The following is a 17,891-nucleotide window of genomic DNA, read 5'->3' as shown; positions in this document are numbered from 1 at the left end:
TGTCCCATAACTCCCCTAATGACATCTTCTATTTCTTGCATCTTCTAGCAATTATAGCCCTGCAAGGAGTAGTATCTGTTTTTTTGGACTGAGTCTTGATTACTTATTTATTTCTTCAAAATGCAGATGCTTAACATTTTACTGTTGCTTTTATGACATACTTTTACTTGATCTACCAAATCTGCATTATTTTCCCCTCTGTGTGCATGGGGGAGGGGTTAGTACATACAAATTAAACAAGGTCATGGTCTTCAATGAAGTCTGTTTCTATTTCTTTGCAGCAAAACCTGTAATAAGCCCTCTTGAACTCCGAATGGAAGAATTACGGCATCATTTTAGGATAGAGTATGCTGTAGCAGAAGGTGCAAAAAATGTGATGAAATTACTTGGATCTGGGAAGGTTACCGACAGAAAGGCACTTTCAGAAGTAATTTATGTCATTACAATTTCTGAAAATTTACTTTAAATGTTCTTTCAAGAAATGAAAAAAATATATATTTTAATTTTTGTATTTCAAAAAGGCACAAGCAAGATTTAATGAATCAAGTCAGAAGTTGGACCTCTTAAAGTATTCACTGGAACAGAGATTGAATGAACTTCCTAAAAACCATCCCAAAAGCAGTATAATTATCGAGGAACTTTCATTGGTCTCTTCGCCCACATTAAGTCCCCGTCAAAGTGTAATATCTACTCAGAATCAATACAGTACACTGTCCAAGCCAGCAGCTTTAACAGGTATGATTTATGGAGTTCTTTGTTTTTGTTAGAGGATTTAGAAGAAGTCTTTAGTACTAACTTTGATGTCTTTCTGGATATTCTTCATTGTTCTTTTTCTAGACTAAGGCATTTAGAATTTTCAAGCATCTATGAACCAAAAAATGCAGAAAAGTTTCCTAGATTTATTTGTTGACTGTTTTATGATCCTGTTGGAAAAAAGTGAAGTTCTGCCCTTAAGTTAGGTCACTAGGGAATAATATTAAATAGTGTTGACCTTTTTTTTTTTTTTTTTTTTTTAATCTTTAGATTATCAAGGACTTTAAAAGGTGAATAAGTATCATTATCCCCATTTTACAGGTGGGGAAGCTGCCACAAAAGGGTTAAATGACTAGTCCGTGGTCATACACCTAGTATGGCAGAGCTAGAAATAAGTACCATATGTCCTTCCACTCCCTATTTTACCCCCTGGACCATACTGGCTTCCTAGAAGGTGATTTATGCTACTAGAAACTTAGGATCTCCCTCTTTGGTTTATAAATATAACTAACAAAAGTGCACAGAGCTATCAACCTGCCTGGTTTAGGGATAGATTTAATTTACTGCAAGGGAACATATTTACAAGATGTAACACAATTTTTCATAGTTGGGTTCACCTGGAATTGTTGTCCTTCATTAGAAGTAAACGATTTTAAAAGATGAGACATAATTTAACAAATTTTTTAAATATTTACCTTCTGATGTTCTTAAAGAAAAGCAATGCTTCGGACCTCTTTGAGAGTATGTTGGTTTACGAAATTTATTTAATAAGTGTTCACATAGGAATCGCTTGTACCAGTAGTGTTCGTTTTGTTTTGTGTCCTAAAAAGTTGTATATGCAACTCTTACACCAACTGCCAACAGAGAAAGTTTGCTAAAATCTCTAATTTAAATGTTAATTCTCTTTACATGGGTATAACTGACATCAAAATTTAGTTCTGAAGTAAGGTTATATTTTAAAAGAAAAGAGGAACTCTTCTGCCAAGCTGCAACAATAATACAACGGAGGAAGTCTACCTGTCTTACATTTTGGTTCAGTAAGATGAGTAACAGAGGGTAAAAATATCAGAACCTCCGACAAGAGCCCTTGTGAAGATGCAGAGTGGGGAAATTTCATCTAACAAAAAAAAAAAAATCCCCTCAGATGATCAGTAACCATGGGCAGGCACAAAGTATCATGCCTGTGTTTTAAAACAGCTTTTTTTTTTTTTGTCTTTTCTTGTAATACATAATCATAGTAACAAATAATTCCTCTTGAAAGTGGATCAACTGATACATATTAGGATATATATTAGCACTTTCTAATAGGAACTATCAGAACAGAGCTATATGCTTGTAAAGTTCTTAATGGTTTCACTTTCCTATTAGCTAGACAAAGAGCCTTTGTATTGAACTGGATTTAAATGAAGAGTGTCTTGGTATTTTGTGTCTAACATATTGTGAAGAATAGATCAATGCTACTGTCATACTTCTTAAAATGCACTAACAGGACTTTCTGATACGTATCCACTCCTTTTACAAGATTACAACCTTTCTGTTTATTAAATTCTTAGGAAAATAAGCAGAGATTTGGAATGAAGTTTTCTTTTGCCTTTTAGCCTGTTTTGAGAGCCAATAGAATCTCTTTTGCTATGTCTTTTATTATGTCCTCATAGCATAATATTTAGAGCTGTCACTTACGATTGTTAGTTCCTTACAAGATTGGATTTCTTCTTGAACTGGTTTATCAGTGTCTGTTCTGTGCGCTTTAGTGTTGCCAGGCCATTTGTAGGTCAGGCCCGACTTAAGTTTCTGTTACAAAAGATTACTTCTAGGTTTTGCAGTTACGTACATCTAGCACAGGAGCTGCATTACCCTAGTAGCTGTGTTTCTAGATGACTATATGATTTTGAACTGACTAATTTCACCATTTTTGATAATCAGTTTTATTCCTGTTAGTGGTGTCATAGTTGTACAGATAATGTCTTTGCATGATGAGGTAAGCCTACCATTCTTGAAACCATCTGTTATGTTCAGATCCTTCTGTACTGCTGGAGGAAGCTCTTTCAAATTAAAACTGAGGCTCTATACCTCATCTGTTTGAAAAAGTTGAACAGTAGCTTCCTGTCTCAGCTTTTATAAAGCCAGATTCAGTCATGTTAGAACAATTCAATTACGTACTAACTCCTGTTTGACTTCAGCATCAAGCAAGCAAATTTGATTTATTTGTTTTAAACAAATGCGTAGTCAATATGTTCATTTTAATTATCTAAGTGATTTATCCAATATTACGTGGTTATGTAAGACTCATGGAAAAACTAATACTCTCCCATCAGCAAGGAGACCCATCACTTTAACTTCTCATTTTAAAAAATGACATCACTTACAACTTGAACCAATGTCAGTTAGATTCCGAGGAGAAGTATTTCAGAGGCTAACATTGTAGGACAAAAATTTATTGTGTGGCGTTGTAGTAAACTGTTGCTCCTTTTAGAAGGTTGACTCCCACATGTTTGACCTTTTTTAATGCTTATTTTCAGTAGGTTTGTCTTTCTTGAGTCTATCTCGTGATTTTGTCTGATATTTCCATTATTCCCAGCAGGGGTTAGAATATGAGCTATTGCTCTAAAATCAATCATTAATCATTCACTTTGTACACTTGAGCACAGATTTGTTTGTGTTTTTTTTTTTTTTGACAAATAATTGCGTGTCTTGTTCTAGGTACCCTGGAAGTCAGGCTAATGGGTTGCCAAGACATTTTAGAAAATGTCCCTGGTCGATCAAAAGCCACCTCAATTACACTACCTGGTTGGAGTCCAAATGAAGCCAGATCATCTTTCATGAGCAGAACCAGTAAAAGTAAAAGTGGGAGTAGTAGAAACCTTCTGAAAACTGACGACTTGTCCAGTTCAGTATACTCTTACTTCTCATATTTTTATGCTTATCTTTTATTTACACTTTAATGTACATGCTGTATTCTTTAATTAAAAATACTAAGTTGTTTTGAGACTTTAAACATAGCTGTTCCTTCAGCTGTCATGTTGTGATGGATTTTTAAAAAAAAAAAAAAAAGCAACGAAAGCCCACGCTATTATGCCCATAAGAACCAATTAAATATGAGTACTTTATTCTTTTTTTTTTTTCTTTTTGAAGAAAATTACTGAAGATTTTTGTTTGAAGAAAATCCTCTTATAACTTTAATCTGAATTTGTGTACTTTACTTACAGATGAAGTCTGTGCTGTACTGAAGCTGGATAACACTGTGGTTGGTCAAACCAGCTGGAAACCTATTTCCAATCAGTCATGGGATCAGAAATTTACACTGGAACTAGACAGGGTAAAGATGTGGTCTTACTTCATTGACAGCTATAGTTGATTATGTAGATTAGTGTCATGTTGCTTTCTATCATTTTTTCCTGTTGTTGTGATTATGTGCAAATTTCACATATGCAAGTATTCCTGTGCTTAACAGAATGAGTTCCCTGGAGATAAGCTGATTTGCTGGGTTGCCATTCTACATTTTTTACCTCTTCTGAAATGTGAAGAGACATAATATTTTTGTCTAAGACGTAATACTTGAGATCTTTTTAGTCTGTAATGAAGGTGCTTAAATTTTTATTCAGATCATCATCATCAACTTCTCTTTGTTCATCAGGAACTTCTCATATTTGATGGAGTTTAGATATTTTGAAAAGTTGTATCACAGATTTTTTTAGTATTTATCCATAAATACTAAACATGTTCTCATGTGAGGCAGATCGATTCCTTTTTCAGGAGTAATAAACACTATTAGTGAATTCGGTTTCCTACAACTTTAAATGTTATTTGTATGGACTTAAGTATATAGAATGATGCTCTTCTTGACACACCTTTTGAAGAGAATTTCTGTCACGTAAATTTAAGTATTTTTTTAATAGATACCTGATACTCATGCTATCATAAGGGAATACAAGGACTTTTTTTCATCAGTGTTTAAAGTAGGCTGAATATTAAGATATATGCCTCAGGAATATATTTAGAACAAGTGAACAACAGCAACAAAAAATCATCCCTACCTCTCCCTGGTTATATATTGACCAGTATTTCTCTTTCCACAACCCAACTCACCCCACCACTCTGAGCCCCAGACCAAACTCCTTCCATGTAGGAAGGAAGCAGATTTAGACCTGCAGCTAGTGACGGTCAGTTTCCTGTTAGTACTGCAGAACAGAACTAGCAGTTGTGGAGTCCTGAAGTCTTAATTATTTTCAGTTTAAGACTAGAACTAGTTAAAGTTTAGTAGTTGCTCTTACGAGCCTCATATGGGTCCTCTATCTAAGAACTCTAAATACAAAGTGGCTTTTTGGTGCTGGAAAAGAATCTTCTTGCTGGGCATGGCAACATATCTTCCCATGGTTGATACCCATGTTGCCAACTGCATCACGTTTGTATCTGTTGCTTCCTTTTAACTTTTGTTTCTTTGAAAACCTACTCTTAGCACATAAAGATAGTAAGTTGATGCATTGTGATGAAATTAAGTTATGCTAACTGATATTAGTACTATGCAATACTGATGTATGGTGCTGTAGGAGTTCTTCAGTTTGTAGCAGCTTTTGTAATAAGCCTATGACACTCTTAAGAACATATAATCCCAACAGCAAGATACAGAAGCAGTTCTTGTTAAAGTTTTTGGCCCCTCTTCATGACCAGGTTAAAAAAAAAAAAAAAAAAAGCATGTGTTTCTACAGATACTGTGTAGTCTTGCATCATGATGTATATCCAGATACAAAAGTGCCACTGTACAACCATGAAATACAATTTATACTTGTTAATTAAATGGAAAACTAGCAAAGTTGACCTTTCTAAACACATTTAAAAATCTCTTCCTGGAGCTTAAGCTAAGATGCATTCAATTAGCACTTTTGACTGAAAAAGTGTGTGTGTTTGTGCCTCTCTCCTTCTATTTTTGGGAGTATTACACTTATGATTCTTATTTGTAAACTGGATATCACATTTGAACTGAAGCAAAGTGAGAGTTTGCTCTGTACAGTTAGTTAGCCTTGACACTTTTTTTTTCAAAGTAAAAACTCTGCATCTTGATCCTTGAGGTACTAGATCTTATGACTGTGGAGAGGTAACTATAGCAGAACAATTACTAATAAGTAATTTCCTGTGTGTGTTTACTGTCATAGTCACGTGAACTGGAAATCTCAGTTTATTGGCGTGACTGGAGATCTCTGTGTGCAGTGAAGTTTCTGAGGTTGGAAGACTTTCTGGATAACCAACGACATGGCATGTGTCTCTATCTCGAACCCCAGGGCACTCTGTTTGCAGAGGTAAGAACATTTCATTGAAACACTTGGGCATACGTGCAGCTATTATCTTGCAAAATAATGCAAGCATTTTTCTTAAACATTTAAGAACATGTTTTGTTCTAAAACTTAAATTATGATGTGCATTATTTGAACTGCAGGTTACATTTTTTAATCCAGTTATTGAAAGAAGACCGAAACTCCAGAGGCAGAAGAAAATTTTTTCAAAACAGCAAGGTAATTGTTTAATATAAATATATAAAGATATTTTTTTTTTTTTAGGGAGACTTAATGTTTGTCTGTGAATAAAATGGCTGATTATCAAGTATTTCGTATTGCACTTAGAAATGTTTTGGTTTAGAATTCCTTATTATGCATTAGCATTTAATACTGAATAATTAGGAATTGCTAAGGAATATGACATTCAGTTGGTTCCTCATAAACTATAAACTAATGAATATGAATTTTTGTTTTTAATTATAGCTTTTCGTAATAAGTAAGGAAATTACTTGCACTCTTTCTTTTTTCACAATATCCACAGGCAAAACATTTCTCAGAGCTCCTCAAATGAATATTAATATAGCCACTTGGGGAAGGCTGGTGAGAAGAGCTATTCCTACAGTAAATCACTCTGGCACCTTCAGCCCTCAAGCACCAGTGCCTGCTACAGTGCCAGTGGTTGATGTACGCATTCCTGAACTAGCACTGCCAGCCAGGTAGGCATATCTGCCATTTTAAAGTACTTTTATGAGTAAGAGTAATGGTGACATGTTTACACACTGATGTATACATTTTAAAATCCATTTTATAGACATACACACACAGGATGTTCTCTAGGAGAAATACAAGTAACATGTTTTTAAGTTGGTTTTCATATTACTAAAACTTTCCTTGCTGTATAGTGAGGAGTTATTTATTTTCTTGCCAGTGACTCTCCTGTAGCTAAATTGGACTTCGAACTTGAGCCCGAGCCCCCACCTGCTCCACCCCGTGCATCCTCCCTTGGTGAAATATGTGAATCTTCCTCTGAGATGAAGGCTCCTGATATGCCAGCTCAGGTAAGTTGATTTAAGAATTTGGGGCTATTTAGTTTAACAAAGTTGTAATATTGGTATCTTTATGATGGACTTTTTCCTGTGCACTTCAGTGTTATGCTCCCTGTTGAGAGAATTCTGTATGTGCAAGTTATGGATGGCCTGGTTACTTGTTTCCATGGTTGGTATGTTTAACTTTCCACGCCATTTTTTCCATCGGGGAAAAAAAAAATAAAACCGCTTTTTCCCTGAATACTCTGATGGATTTTATATTAACAAAGGGCAGAATAATTGGAGGAACAGGTTTCATCGTCCTGTGAAAACCTTGTTTACCTATATCATCTTGCGGTATAATGTTTTAGCTTAGATAATTCTTGAGTTAAGAATTTCTTTATCCGTTTACTTTAGTAATCTTTTAAATTTTCAGACTTATTTTTCTTTCCAGGATGAAGTAACAGCTTTTGATTTTGAAAATGGCAGAAATAGTATCGTTCCAAAACTCCAGCCTGAAATAATCTGTGAGCCTGATGTTCCACATTCAGACATAAAATACAGCAACGTCCGAGAGCCTGAAGATAGAAGGTAAAAATACAATATTTTTAGTGTTGATTATGAACTTTTTTTAAAGTTAACAAACTAGAAGACTTTTTTTTTAATGCTTATTTATTTATTTATACAGAACACAACAACGGTTTCAGTTCAATCTGAAGGATTTCAGGTGTTGTGCTGTACTGGGTAGAGGACATTTTGGAAAGGTAAATGCCAAAAGGCTATATCAAATGTCAAGATTATATCAAAAACTAGATATAAGACTTAAATAAATCACTTATCTTCTGTTTTAGGTGCTGCTGGCAGAGTACAAAAACACAAATGAGATGTTTGCTATTAAAGCCTTAAAGAAAGGAGATATTGTCGCTCGTGATGAAGTAGACAGGTCAGTTTGTAAAATTTAATATGTGGATTACCTGAATCAATTGCTTTCTTTCTGCATGCAACACAAGTATAAACCCTACCAAACGGTAGTTAAATTCCATGACAGAGCAAAACAAGTCATCTTCCTGCATAGTTCGCTGTTACAGACCCTTAGCCCTTGTTCTGGGGCAAGTAGTGTTGGTTATTTTAGTGCCCCTCTTACCATGCCTGTATTTTTAATTTTTTCATCCATTCAGATTCTCTTGTAATCATTACTTCTAATTACTTGTTTTATAGACTTCCATCACATTCCAGGAGGACAGTGACTATGTTTTCTTTGCTGGCAGAAACATATGATGGTATTTCTCAACCTGTAACATACTGTCATACTCTGTCCATCATATTTTGCCTTAAGTCCCATGTATACTCCACTATTATGTTTTTAATCTCTTTGCCTAAGAACTACAATCCTTCTCTGTCTGGAAGTGAAATGGCAGTTAGAAAACGGTCTAGGTTCATTGCAAGTAGATGCTTTTACAACTGTTTAATAATCACTGTTTTAATTTGAATTGTAGGAAGACAGATAACAGTATTAAGAATAAGCTACAAATTAACCAATTGGCTTACAGAGAAATAATCAGGAATGATTTTATTATTGATTATTGAATGATTATTACAGATATCTGTAATATCATTGCTTTTTTTTGACTATATATTATATATACACAATTAAAATAAATGGATTAATACTAATGCCACACGACATTGATGCATACTGATTTGGAAGGAAAACTAGCAGGATTTAGTCTTTGTGGAACACTGGGTTGCCTATTTCATTTGTGAAAGACAAATGCAACTTCTTGAGTATCCTAGCATCAACTTACTATGTGTGGAAATATTAAGAGTTCTCTCCTAAAAGGGAAAATATTCTTATCTTTGAGGAATAGAGGAAAAAGCATAAGATCTGTGGTTTGGGATTCAGCTATGAATTTTACTGATTTTTCTGTTTGCAGCTTGATGTGTGAAAAGCGAATATTTGAAACTGTGAATAGTGTAAGGCATCCCTTCCTGGTGAACCTTTTTGCTTGTTTCCAAACCAAAGACCACGTTTGCTTTGTAATGGAATATGCTGCTGGTGGGGATCTGATGATGCACATTCATACTGATGTCTTCTCTGAACCAAGAGCAGTGTGAGTATTCCATTTTTGTGGAATTAATGGAAGGGCATTTTCTTCTGTTTCATCGAACAAGAACTGAAATATGCATCACCACGCGCCTCTGTGTTATGTCACTTCAGAAAATACTGTTCAGTTCTTAAAAAGGGCAAAGATTCTAACTGATTTTATTATAAAAATACATATGCAGGTTTAATGTTCATGAAGCTAAGTTGAATGCAAAAATGGTAGGTAATTAATGTTTATAATACTTTTTTTGGCAAAGATTATATTAAAAACTTAAAACAGTAATTAAAATAACAGGCAAAAAAAGTGAGACAAATTAAAAATTCTTCAGTGGCATGGCAATGAACACTACAGGAAAACTTACCTTCCAACTTGAAAGCTGCAAGTTTAAATATTTTCAATATTTGACTTCAGAATCCTGACCCTCTATAAAGCTAATGTAATGGGTAGTATTAGTGGTGGGGGACAGGTAAATCAGATGATCTTGAAGGTCTTTTCCAACCTTAATGATTCTATGATTCTCTGATTCTAAGCTGTAGCTGAAAAGGCAAAACATATAATCTTCAGAGGATGGCTAATAAAAGATAAATTATGATGACCTTCACATTCTGAAAAACAGGACTAGAATCCATTAAAACTTTAAACTTTTTCAACAGATTCTATGCTGCATGTGTTGTTCTTGGACTTCAGTATTTACACGAGCACAAAATAGTATATAGGTAAGTAGTGATTGATGCATTTCTAACAGATGAGTTTCAGCTATTCAGAATAGTACTAAAAAATTCTTTCTTGAATGTTCATTTAGAGATCTGAAGTTGGATAACTTATTGCTGGACACAGAAGGCTTTGTGAAAATTGCTGACTTTGGTCTTTGCAAAGAAGGTAATGGCTCTTAAATTTCTTTCTTTATTCCTAGGAAAGTTCTGTCATCTTACTTGCTGTTGACTGTTCTGTGAGATTTGTGAACTGCCAAATGTATACAGAAGGAAAAATACATCACCTGATTGTACACAGGGAGAGATGGAAGGAAGTTCCTTAGTAGGAAAATACCAAGAACATCGGAGCATAGCTTTTTTTTTTTTATCTCAGTTGTGACAAACACCTATTCTGACTCTTAAATAATTTTCTTCATTCTAAAGCTAAGTTGACAATGAAATCAAACCACACCTCAACTTTTACAGTGGTTTGTTTTTCTTTACTCTCAAATAGTTGCATATAAGTATACAGAAATGACAGGCTAAATATACTATAGCTAAAAATGAGAAATTCACTCCAAAAGGGAAGCTTAGATGCTAGAAAGTAACTCTCAAGCATCCAGCTACTGGCAACTACCTTTCAAATATGACAAAAAGTATTTTTCTGCATTGAGGAAAGTGCCTTTGTCAAACCCCATCGGAGGATATGGGGAGGGAAGATCTGACAAGGTATACTTCCTTCTCCAGTTTGTATAGCCTGTCTCCCAAATGTTCCTCTTTCAGTTAGCCTAAGAGGGAGAGGAATTTTGTAAATTTGGTTGGTGGTCAAACATGATTATTGCTTTTAATATCGTAGGGCAAGCTGTATGAGTTCAGCTACAAACTCCGTAAATGATGAAAGGAGATGAGGACCAAGAAAGCTCTTTAGTTTACTGACTGCTGCTATAACTGGTTATCTTAAGCTCTCCGTAGCATTTCCACTCACACAGTGGCACATCAGTGCTTGTGCTGCTGTTTCTAACTGTGCCTCTCTTGCACAGGGCTCATTTTGCTCAAGGTTGTTTCACTGCACTCCCTGTTTTACTTTACTATGTGTAGCCTTGCCATTGCAGAAGGATCTGCAGTAGGCATGTTTGACTGAACTAGGGTACCACATTTTCCTGTACAAGCTAATAAAAACATAGCATAGAATTGTTTGTATCTTTCCCAACAAAGGTAACTGGGTGACAAAACTGTAATTGGAAGCTTGATTTGGCTCATTGTATAGGGATAGAAAAGCTTATACTGAAGTACACTTGAAACAAGGGCATGAGAGAGTTGGGGGAAATGTTTTATTTACCTCATTTAGAGTGAGGTAACTGAGACAGACCATGGAACCTCAGTATTACTTTGGTGAAGTTGTGTTAGAGGTTTTACTTGCTGAAGGAATAGTTTGTGGACTTGCAGAAAATACTGCTTGCTTTTCATTAATTGTAACCTTTCAGGAATGGGATTTGGAGACAGAACAAGCACATTCTGTGGCACACCAGAATTTCTTGCTCCAGAAGTGCTGACAGAAACTTCCTATACAAGAGCTGTAGACTGGTGGGGTCTTGGTGTACTTATCTATGAGATGCTAGTGGGTGAGGTAAGTTCTAGTAGAGATACAACACAGTCATAAGACAAATATATGTTTAAAATGTTACAAAACTATCATCCTGTCAACATCTAATATGCCCCTATATGCCATAATTATATCAGTATACAGTATGTGTAGGCATACCTAGTTTTATCATGAACATTCTAGTTTCATCAAGTAGGAATAAATTCTGAGCAGCTCTTTATCTGATACTAGCTACTATAACGCTATAGAAATCGATCAGTCATGTCAGGGGCTTGAGTTACCAGCTGCTGTGGAAGTGGATTAGTCATAGTTGGTCTAAGACTTGATCTCTAGATTTTTTTGTTTTGCTTTTAATTACATCATTACACCTTAAAATCATATGATGGTAATAGTATATTAATGCCAGTGACTCTAAACAAGAAAACAGCACATTTGGATGGGGGAGCTCAGTTTCTTGCATGCAGGGCACAGCAATCCTAACTTTGATTTCAGTTTCCTTGTCTGTTATTGGCAAATTTGGATGCGCACAGTTTATAGCAGGCTTCTGCTTTTAAATGTTCTAGGGAAGAAAACCAACTCCTTAACTTGTGCAGCTTGAATGCACACAAACCTTAATTCATAGAACTGGATAGTCATGAAAGACTATGCTGAATGCAAAGTTACTTATGATTAGAATTGCACATGCACTAAAACAGAATGCCCCTGTTCCGTGTAAATGAGATGATAAATAACTACTCAGTTGTTCACTGCTACTGCGTACATAACCTGGCCTCCTGGTATCATGGAGTTATCTCCATGGTATCTCCATTTTTGTCTTTGATGATAACCAATACGTTAACTCTTTTCAGGTCTGGGGGGGGGAGAGGGAGAAAAAGAGTGTGTGCTGCATCTTTCAAGCCACCTTATAGTAGTTTCTGTTCTTAAGCTATAACGTGCTAGAGGTATTACAAAAATAAAGTCTTCCACATGTTACTCATCTCACAGAAGAGCTAATAGAGGCCTTCCATATTTCTTGTGTATCTTGTGTCAGAGTTCAAAAAATATACTACTTAGAGGTTTTACTACTTTTACAAGCACACTTTAAAGCATAGTCCTTTGATTAAAAAAAGAAGGGGTGAGGATAATGACTTCGCTCTCTTCCTTATGGAAAAGGACTGTATATTTCTGGGACAAAGGAAAGTTTAATTTTAGGGAGTCTAACTCCAAGTTGTCATCTGAATATCTTGTTTTAAATTGTAAACGATTTTTAAGCCTGTTTAATAGTTTTGTGGTTTTTATTACTTACGTTATAGTCTCCTTTCCCTGGAGATGATGAAGAAGAGGTGTTTGACAGTATTGTAAATGATGAAGTAAGATATCCACGCTTTCTGTCCACAGAAGCCATCTCTATAATGAGACGGGTAAGAAAGTAATAAAATATATTACACTATTCCCCTCTTACGCTGTTTTGTCTTCTACCTTAAGAAAATTAATCACTTTTATGAAGAACAAAGTACTCTTAAGAACCTATATGCAACAATCTTTGCTACAATTAAGTTTCAGACTTGCTTCATTTATGCTGTGCCCTGCTGCCTATCACCATTTTTTTTTTTTTTTGCCTTAAATGTAATCTCAATGCCATCTCACTTGATTATTCAGGAACAAGTTTTTCTTTTTGAAATGTGAAACACTAAGATCAATTTTCTCCCTGAACTAAGTTTCAACGTCATCTCTAACTAGAGAAGTTCCAGTTTCATTTTCTAGCAGAATACTGCTGCATTGACCTGCTTGGTAGATTAATGTAGTCACATGAACATTTTAATTCAAAGACTTTAGAACTCTTTTTGGTTTCATTCCAACTAGGGTAGGGAACTTTATACACGTGGCATCTACAGCTCTGTTCTTGGCAAAGAAAGGCTGATTTTGATTTTTATTAGTGCTATTCCTTATTGTAATGTCTCTACTAGCTTCAGACATCATCTTTAAATGTCTCAGAGGCTTATCTCAGTTGATGGAAAGGCATTTCCTGGGGAGGGTTCCAAGTCTTGGGAAGCAGTCTTTTTGCTTAAGTTCAGCAACATGAAACAGCATGAAAGTTAAAGCATGTCACAGTAACTACTGTTACTTACTATTTAAGTTAGAGCATAAATATAGTTCAAAATGCATGCTTCCTTTCAGATTGTTTTTCTAGAGTAAGGAAAAAGAATACAGCTTTAAGGCAGTACTGGAAAAAGGTAGTTTTATCGTGAAGTGCCTCTATCTATATTAGCAGGTGGAGAGCATACTGCTATACTGCACCCAGAATGTGCACAAAGGGAACTTTGCATTTATAGTTTGCTAGTTTTATCTCTGTGTACTGTTTCCTTCTGAGCCAATCCTATACTCTCAAATAGTGGGCTTTCATGGGGCCCTTCGTCTACAATTTCATGTTACTTTGATTCTGATTCCATTGTAGAAAAAGTCTGTAGTGACAAGGTAGCCTCAACTAGAGGCTACCCAGAAAACTGTTGTATTTGGGTGTATAAAGCAGTATCCACCCCTCTCCTGGTAAATCAACTGCTGTGAAATAGCTGAACACAGCAGACAACAGCCTAGTCTCTCTTGAGCCAACCAAGCTGAAATACCAGCTTATATAGATTCTCTGTCCTCTCCAGCAGAAATCACACTTAATCTCTCTGTGCTGAATGCGAGCCCCACAGATTACTGCAGGTACTAAGATGCAGTGCATATTTGCAGAGTAAGACAGGTGAGTCTGTTCAGTACACATTCAGAGCTAGGCTGCTTGTGGAATCTTGCTGTGATCCAGGTGTCTCTAAAAGAATACTGCTGTCTCTGTCTACAGCTTTGTTCTTACCTTTCTTTTGAGGACTAAGAGTTTTTCATCGGTCAGGCAGTATGAACAGCACTGTCCATCCAGTCTTAGTGTTGACTCTTACATGGTAGCATTACCCATGAATTTTCACACTAAAATACCACTTATTTTGTCAGCTGCTACGAAGAAATCCAGAGCGGCGTCTTGGAGCTGGAGAGAAAGATGCTGAGGATGTGAAAAAGCATCACTTCTTCCGGGTAAGTCCAAGTTAGTGTTATTTCTGATGACATTAATGAGTAGAGATGGGAAACTAAACATCAGTTGGATTATTTTACAGCTAATAGATTGGAATGCTTTACTGGCCAAGAAAGTGAAACCTCCTTTTGTACCTACCATTAGAGGACGAGAAGATGTTAGTAATTTCGATGATGAATTTACCTCTGAAGCACCTATCCTCACTCCACCTCGGGAACCAAGGATACTTTCAGAAGAAGAGCAGGAGATGTTCAGAGATTTTGATTACATTGCTGATTGGTGTTAACTTCTAGACACTGTGAAATCCTAGCTGACTGGCTCACAAGAATGCCTCTCTCAGAAGAATACCAACCCTTCAATTGCTCTCTGTGCCACCTGTAGCTTTTTTTTTTTTTAAATCACATGAAGACCCTTTTAAGTACTGTTTTAACACTCTTGTGAAGAGTGGCCTCTTTGTATATTGTTTTTTATCTGAGCACTGGAAAGCAGTTCTATGGAGTTCTTAAGCTGAGTGGGTGAATCCAGGCTGTATTGAGCTTCCCACACATGGGCACACTTGGATCTGTACTTTCTCTCACTCTTCTACGGCAGATTACATTGTTTTTAAGTATCTGCCTGAAGTGGGAAAAGCAGACTTTGAGCTAGGTAATCACTTAACTCTACTCAGCCACATTGAAATAGAAGTTTGGGATACTGATGACACTCTCACAGAACATGGTTCTATCTGGAGAAGGCAAACGATTTCAGTTAAATATTATCTTGTGCAGTCTATAAAACTACACATTTCTATGTACACCTTCCTCTTGTGTTCTTAAAATAACGGTATTGAGATCAGCTATGCCTTGTTTTATAAATTTTCTATGGTATTTATTAGGAAAAATGTTAAATGCCTTGCCTCTGAGATAACAACGGTGTAAGTGCTTCCACTGAAAAGAAAAATTGAGGAAAGACCCAGGAAGTTTACCAAAGCCACTTGCCAAACAGTTTTGCCTTCAAGCTTTTTAAGCATGGCTTAAAACCCTGGTTGAAATGAAGAATGTAACAAGGACGTTGCTCAGTCTAACCACAAAGAGCAAAGCATATGCATTTCCCAAGCCCATCCACTTCTATACTCAAACTTAGGCCTTTTCCACTCCTGGAGTGGACAGATAAGTTAACCATTCTGTATTTAACCACCTAAATCATCCTGTATCTGCTGTACAAATCATATCACCTTTAGAAAACATAAGGATTTTCAATGTATACATGCTGTGAACATGTATATTTGGAAGTTGTAATGTATTCTTATGTCCAGGCAAGTAATTTAATTATACCACTTCATTAATTTTGCACAGTGGCCATCTGAACAACATAGAACTCGAGTGAAAAAAACGCTCATATACCTTTAGGCCACTGAACTCCAGAACTTAGATTGGCAGTTACCAAGGGTAAAAGCAATATGTTGTAACAGAATGTATAAATATTTTTGATAAAAACTGTATATTTTATAAACTTCCTAACACTAAAGCTGTACCTCAAAAGTTGGAAAACAGTTTAGACCAGACACTGTGTGTACTTGGAAACCAAGACCTGTTTTTGGCACCTGGTGTTCCGCAGGCAACCATGAATTGTTAGAAAATAAATTTTCATGATGTCCTTAGCTCTCACACCATTCAGAGTTTGTGTATTCAATCTCACAGGTGCATCCTAGCCTGGAGTTTGCTGTTGGTGGGCTAAGACAGTAAGAATGAGCACTCAAATGAATTCAAAATCCCTAATTCTGTTCATTCAAAGAAAAAATGGAAACCACTTGAGCGTGCAACACTAAGGTGGTTGTTTAAAATTCTGATGCTGGACAGACCTGCAGGGTCAGGCAGAAGAAAGGCTTAAGAAAAAAGGGGTAGTGGTTCTAAATCAGGCTTGCCCCACCCTAGAAAGCAGGAAGGCACCTTCACCAGCTCTACAAATCATGTCAGGAAGAGGGAATGAACTTTTCAGCATTACTTCTTTCCAAATTACAATAAATAAGAAACAAATTGTGTTCCTATATCAAGTGGAAACTAAATGCTAAATACTTTTGAGGTACAGTCAGCTTACCCCTTTTTGGTTCCCAAGTATACATATGAGCATCTAACGGGGTGCTTAACGCTTATGAAAGTATCCTGAAAAATACCTTTTTTTGTAACTACATCTTGTACAGAAATCTTTTTTTTTTTTTTAAATCTAAGTAAATCACTAAAAAAAAAAAATTAGATGGCAGGGTATGTTCACCCAGTTAAGCTGAAAGAAAGCACTAATTTTATCTCTGTAGTTTTTTAAATATTTTTAGGCAGATTAAGATTTTAAACCCTAGATTGTAAATATATTTTGCTATACTTTATCTGTATGTGGCTGCTCAAGCACTTTGTAAGGAAATTAGGATATTTTAGAATGGTACACTATGCATTAAAATGAAATGTGCCTTTAACAACGTCATTTTAAGTGTTTTGCAGTCATTAATATCACAAATTAAAGTTTTAAATAGAGTAATTTGTAAATTGTGTCCCAAACATGATTTTGCTCTTTCTTGAAGTGACAAGTCCTGTTTTTTTTCTACAGGTAACTTCAGAAAAGAACTTGCACTCAGGAAGGGACTTACAGAAAACCAGTCTCCTAGGGCTAGTTCAGTGTCCTCTGCCCCCCCCCTCTACACTTCCGCCCTTTTTTTTTTTTTTTTTTCAGTCTGAGTAAGTGACCAGCTCTGAATATACCTTCTTTGAAACTGAAGGAAAGTCCTCTTCTCTTGTTTGGGTGAGCAGTGCTGAACGGAGCAGAAAATCCCATACGTTAGGTTGGCCAGCTTGACTTGGCCTTCTTCCCTCACAAGATTCCTTTGAGGACAGTGGGAGACAACCCTCCCTCCTGGGTATTTCTTCATTATTTTCCCCCCATTACAGAAGGCAGCTCTGTAAACAAACAAAAGCCTGCACAGAACCCCCAGTAAACCTCTTCTTTAAGCAAGAACGAAACTTTCTTTTCTGAGTTCATTTAGACAATAAATCTTTTCTACAACTTTTAATAACAAGCTAAGGTTTCATAAGGCTATTGCTTAGAGCCACCTACCTTCAGTACTTAGCTAAGCAGTCATTCCAGAAAGGGCTGGATACAAATGAAGATTACAGGGAGTTTTAAATAGTCTAAATTACAGTTAAATTAACATAGGAAGCACCTAAAGATACCATGCCATGTCCTTTGTTGTCTGTGCAGAATGCAATCCTTCAGCTCACCTGTCTTGTCCCAGGCTCCCTGCAGCTACCACCTGTACTTCTTAGTGGAGAACCCAAAGCCTACCACCGCCCCTACCTGCTGCTGGCCTCCTTGCCATGCTCTTTAGACTCTGCTCATCATACAGGCTTGGTGGCAGCTTGGCTTCAGTAAT

The 17,891-nt window shown here is 36.1% G+C and overlaps 1 protein-coding gene and 1 long non-coding RNA gene across 4 annotated transcripts in view; one reads left to right on the top strand and one right to left on the bottom strand.

The window, feature by feature from the left end:
• Positions 1–16,948, top strand: part of PKN2 (protein kinase N2) — a 54,441-nt gene extending 37,493 nt beyond the window's left edge. Inside the window, exons 5-22 of one of the 3 annotated variants that reach the window (XM_082766278.1) lie at positions 282–427; positions 522–735; positions 3,454–3,639; positions 3,960–4,069; positions 5,904–6,047; positions 6,185–6,260; positions 6,565–6,739; positions 6,952–7,081; positions 7,503–7,639; positions 7,737–7,812; positions 7,900–7,991; positions 8,983–9,159; positions 9,807–9,869; positions 9,956–10,032; positions 11,330–11,472; positions 12,741–12,848; positions 14,416–14,496; positions 14,577–16,948. In XM_082766278.1, the coding sequence (XP_082622404.1) occupies positions 282–427; positions 522–735; positions 3,454–3,639; positions 3,960–4,069; positions 5,904–6,047; positions 6,185–6,260; positions 6,565–6,739; positions 6,952–7,081; positions 7,503–7,639; positions 7,737–7,812; positions 7,900–7,991; positions 8,983–9,159; positions 9,807–9,869; positions 9,956–10,032; positions 11,330–11,472; positions 12,741–12,848; positions 14,416–14,496; positions 14,577–14,780 (2,339 nt within the window). In that variant the 3' untranslated portion in view covers positions 14,781–16,948. Of the gene's footprint in view, positions 1–281; positions 428–521; positions 736–3,453; positions 3,640–3,959; positions 4,070–5,903; positions 6,048–6,184; positions 6,261–6,564; positions 6,740–6,951; positions 7,082–7,484; positions 7,640–7,736; positions 7,813–7,899; positions 7,992–8,982; positions 9,160–9,806; positions 9,870–9,955; positions 10,033–11,329; positions 11,473–12,740; positions 12,849–14,415; positions 14,497–14,576 lie in introns of those variants that run through there. The other 2 variants (XM_082766277.1, XR_014318037.1) reach the window with 2 other exon arrangements.
• On the bottom strand, positions 7,492–12,808 carry LOC309880883. The gene is made up of 3 exons (XR_014318038.1): positions 12,734–12,808; positions 9,515–9,689; positions 7,492–7,626 (listed from the first exon to the last, which is right to left on the bottom strand). It is a non-coding gene; the product is annotated as an uncharacterized lncRNA (long non-coding RNA).
• Positions 16,949–17,891: the final 943 nt, after the last annotated feature.

Source organism: Aythya marila, assembly GCF_965140915.1.
Source record: "Aythya marila genome assembly, chromosome: 8".
NCBI classification, from domain to species: Eukaryota; Metazoa; Chordata; class Aves; order Anseriformes; family Anatidae; genus Aythya; species Aythya marila.
The sequence above is the reverse complement of the archived record's forward strand: the minus strand, read 5'-3'. Positions and strand labels throughout refer to the sequence as shown.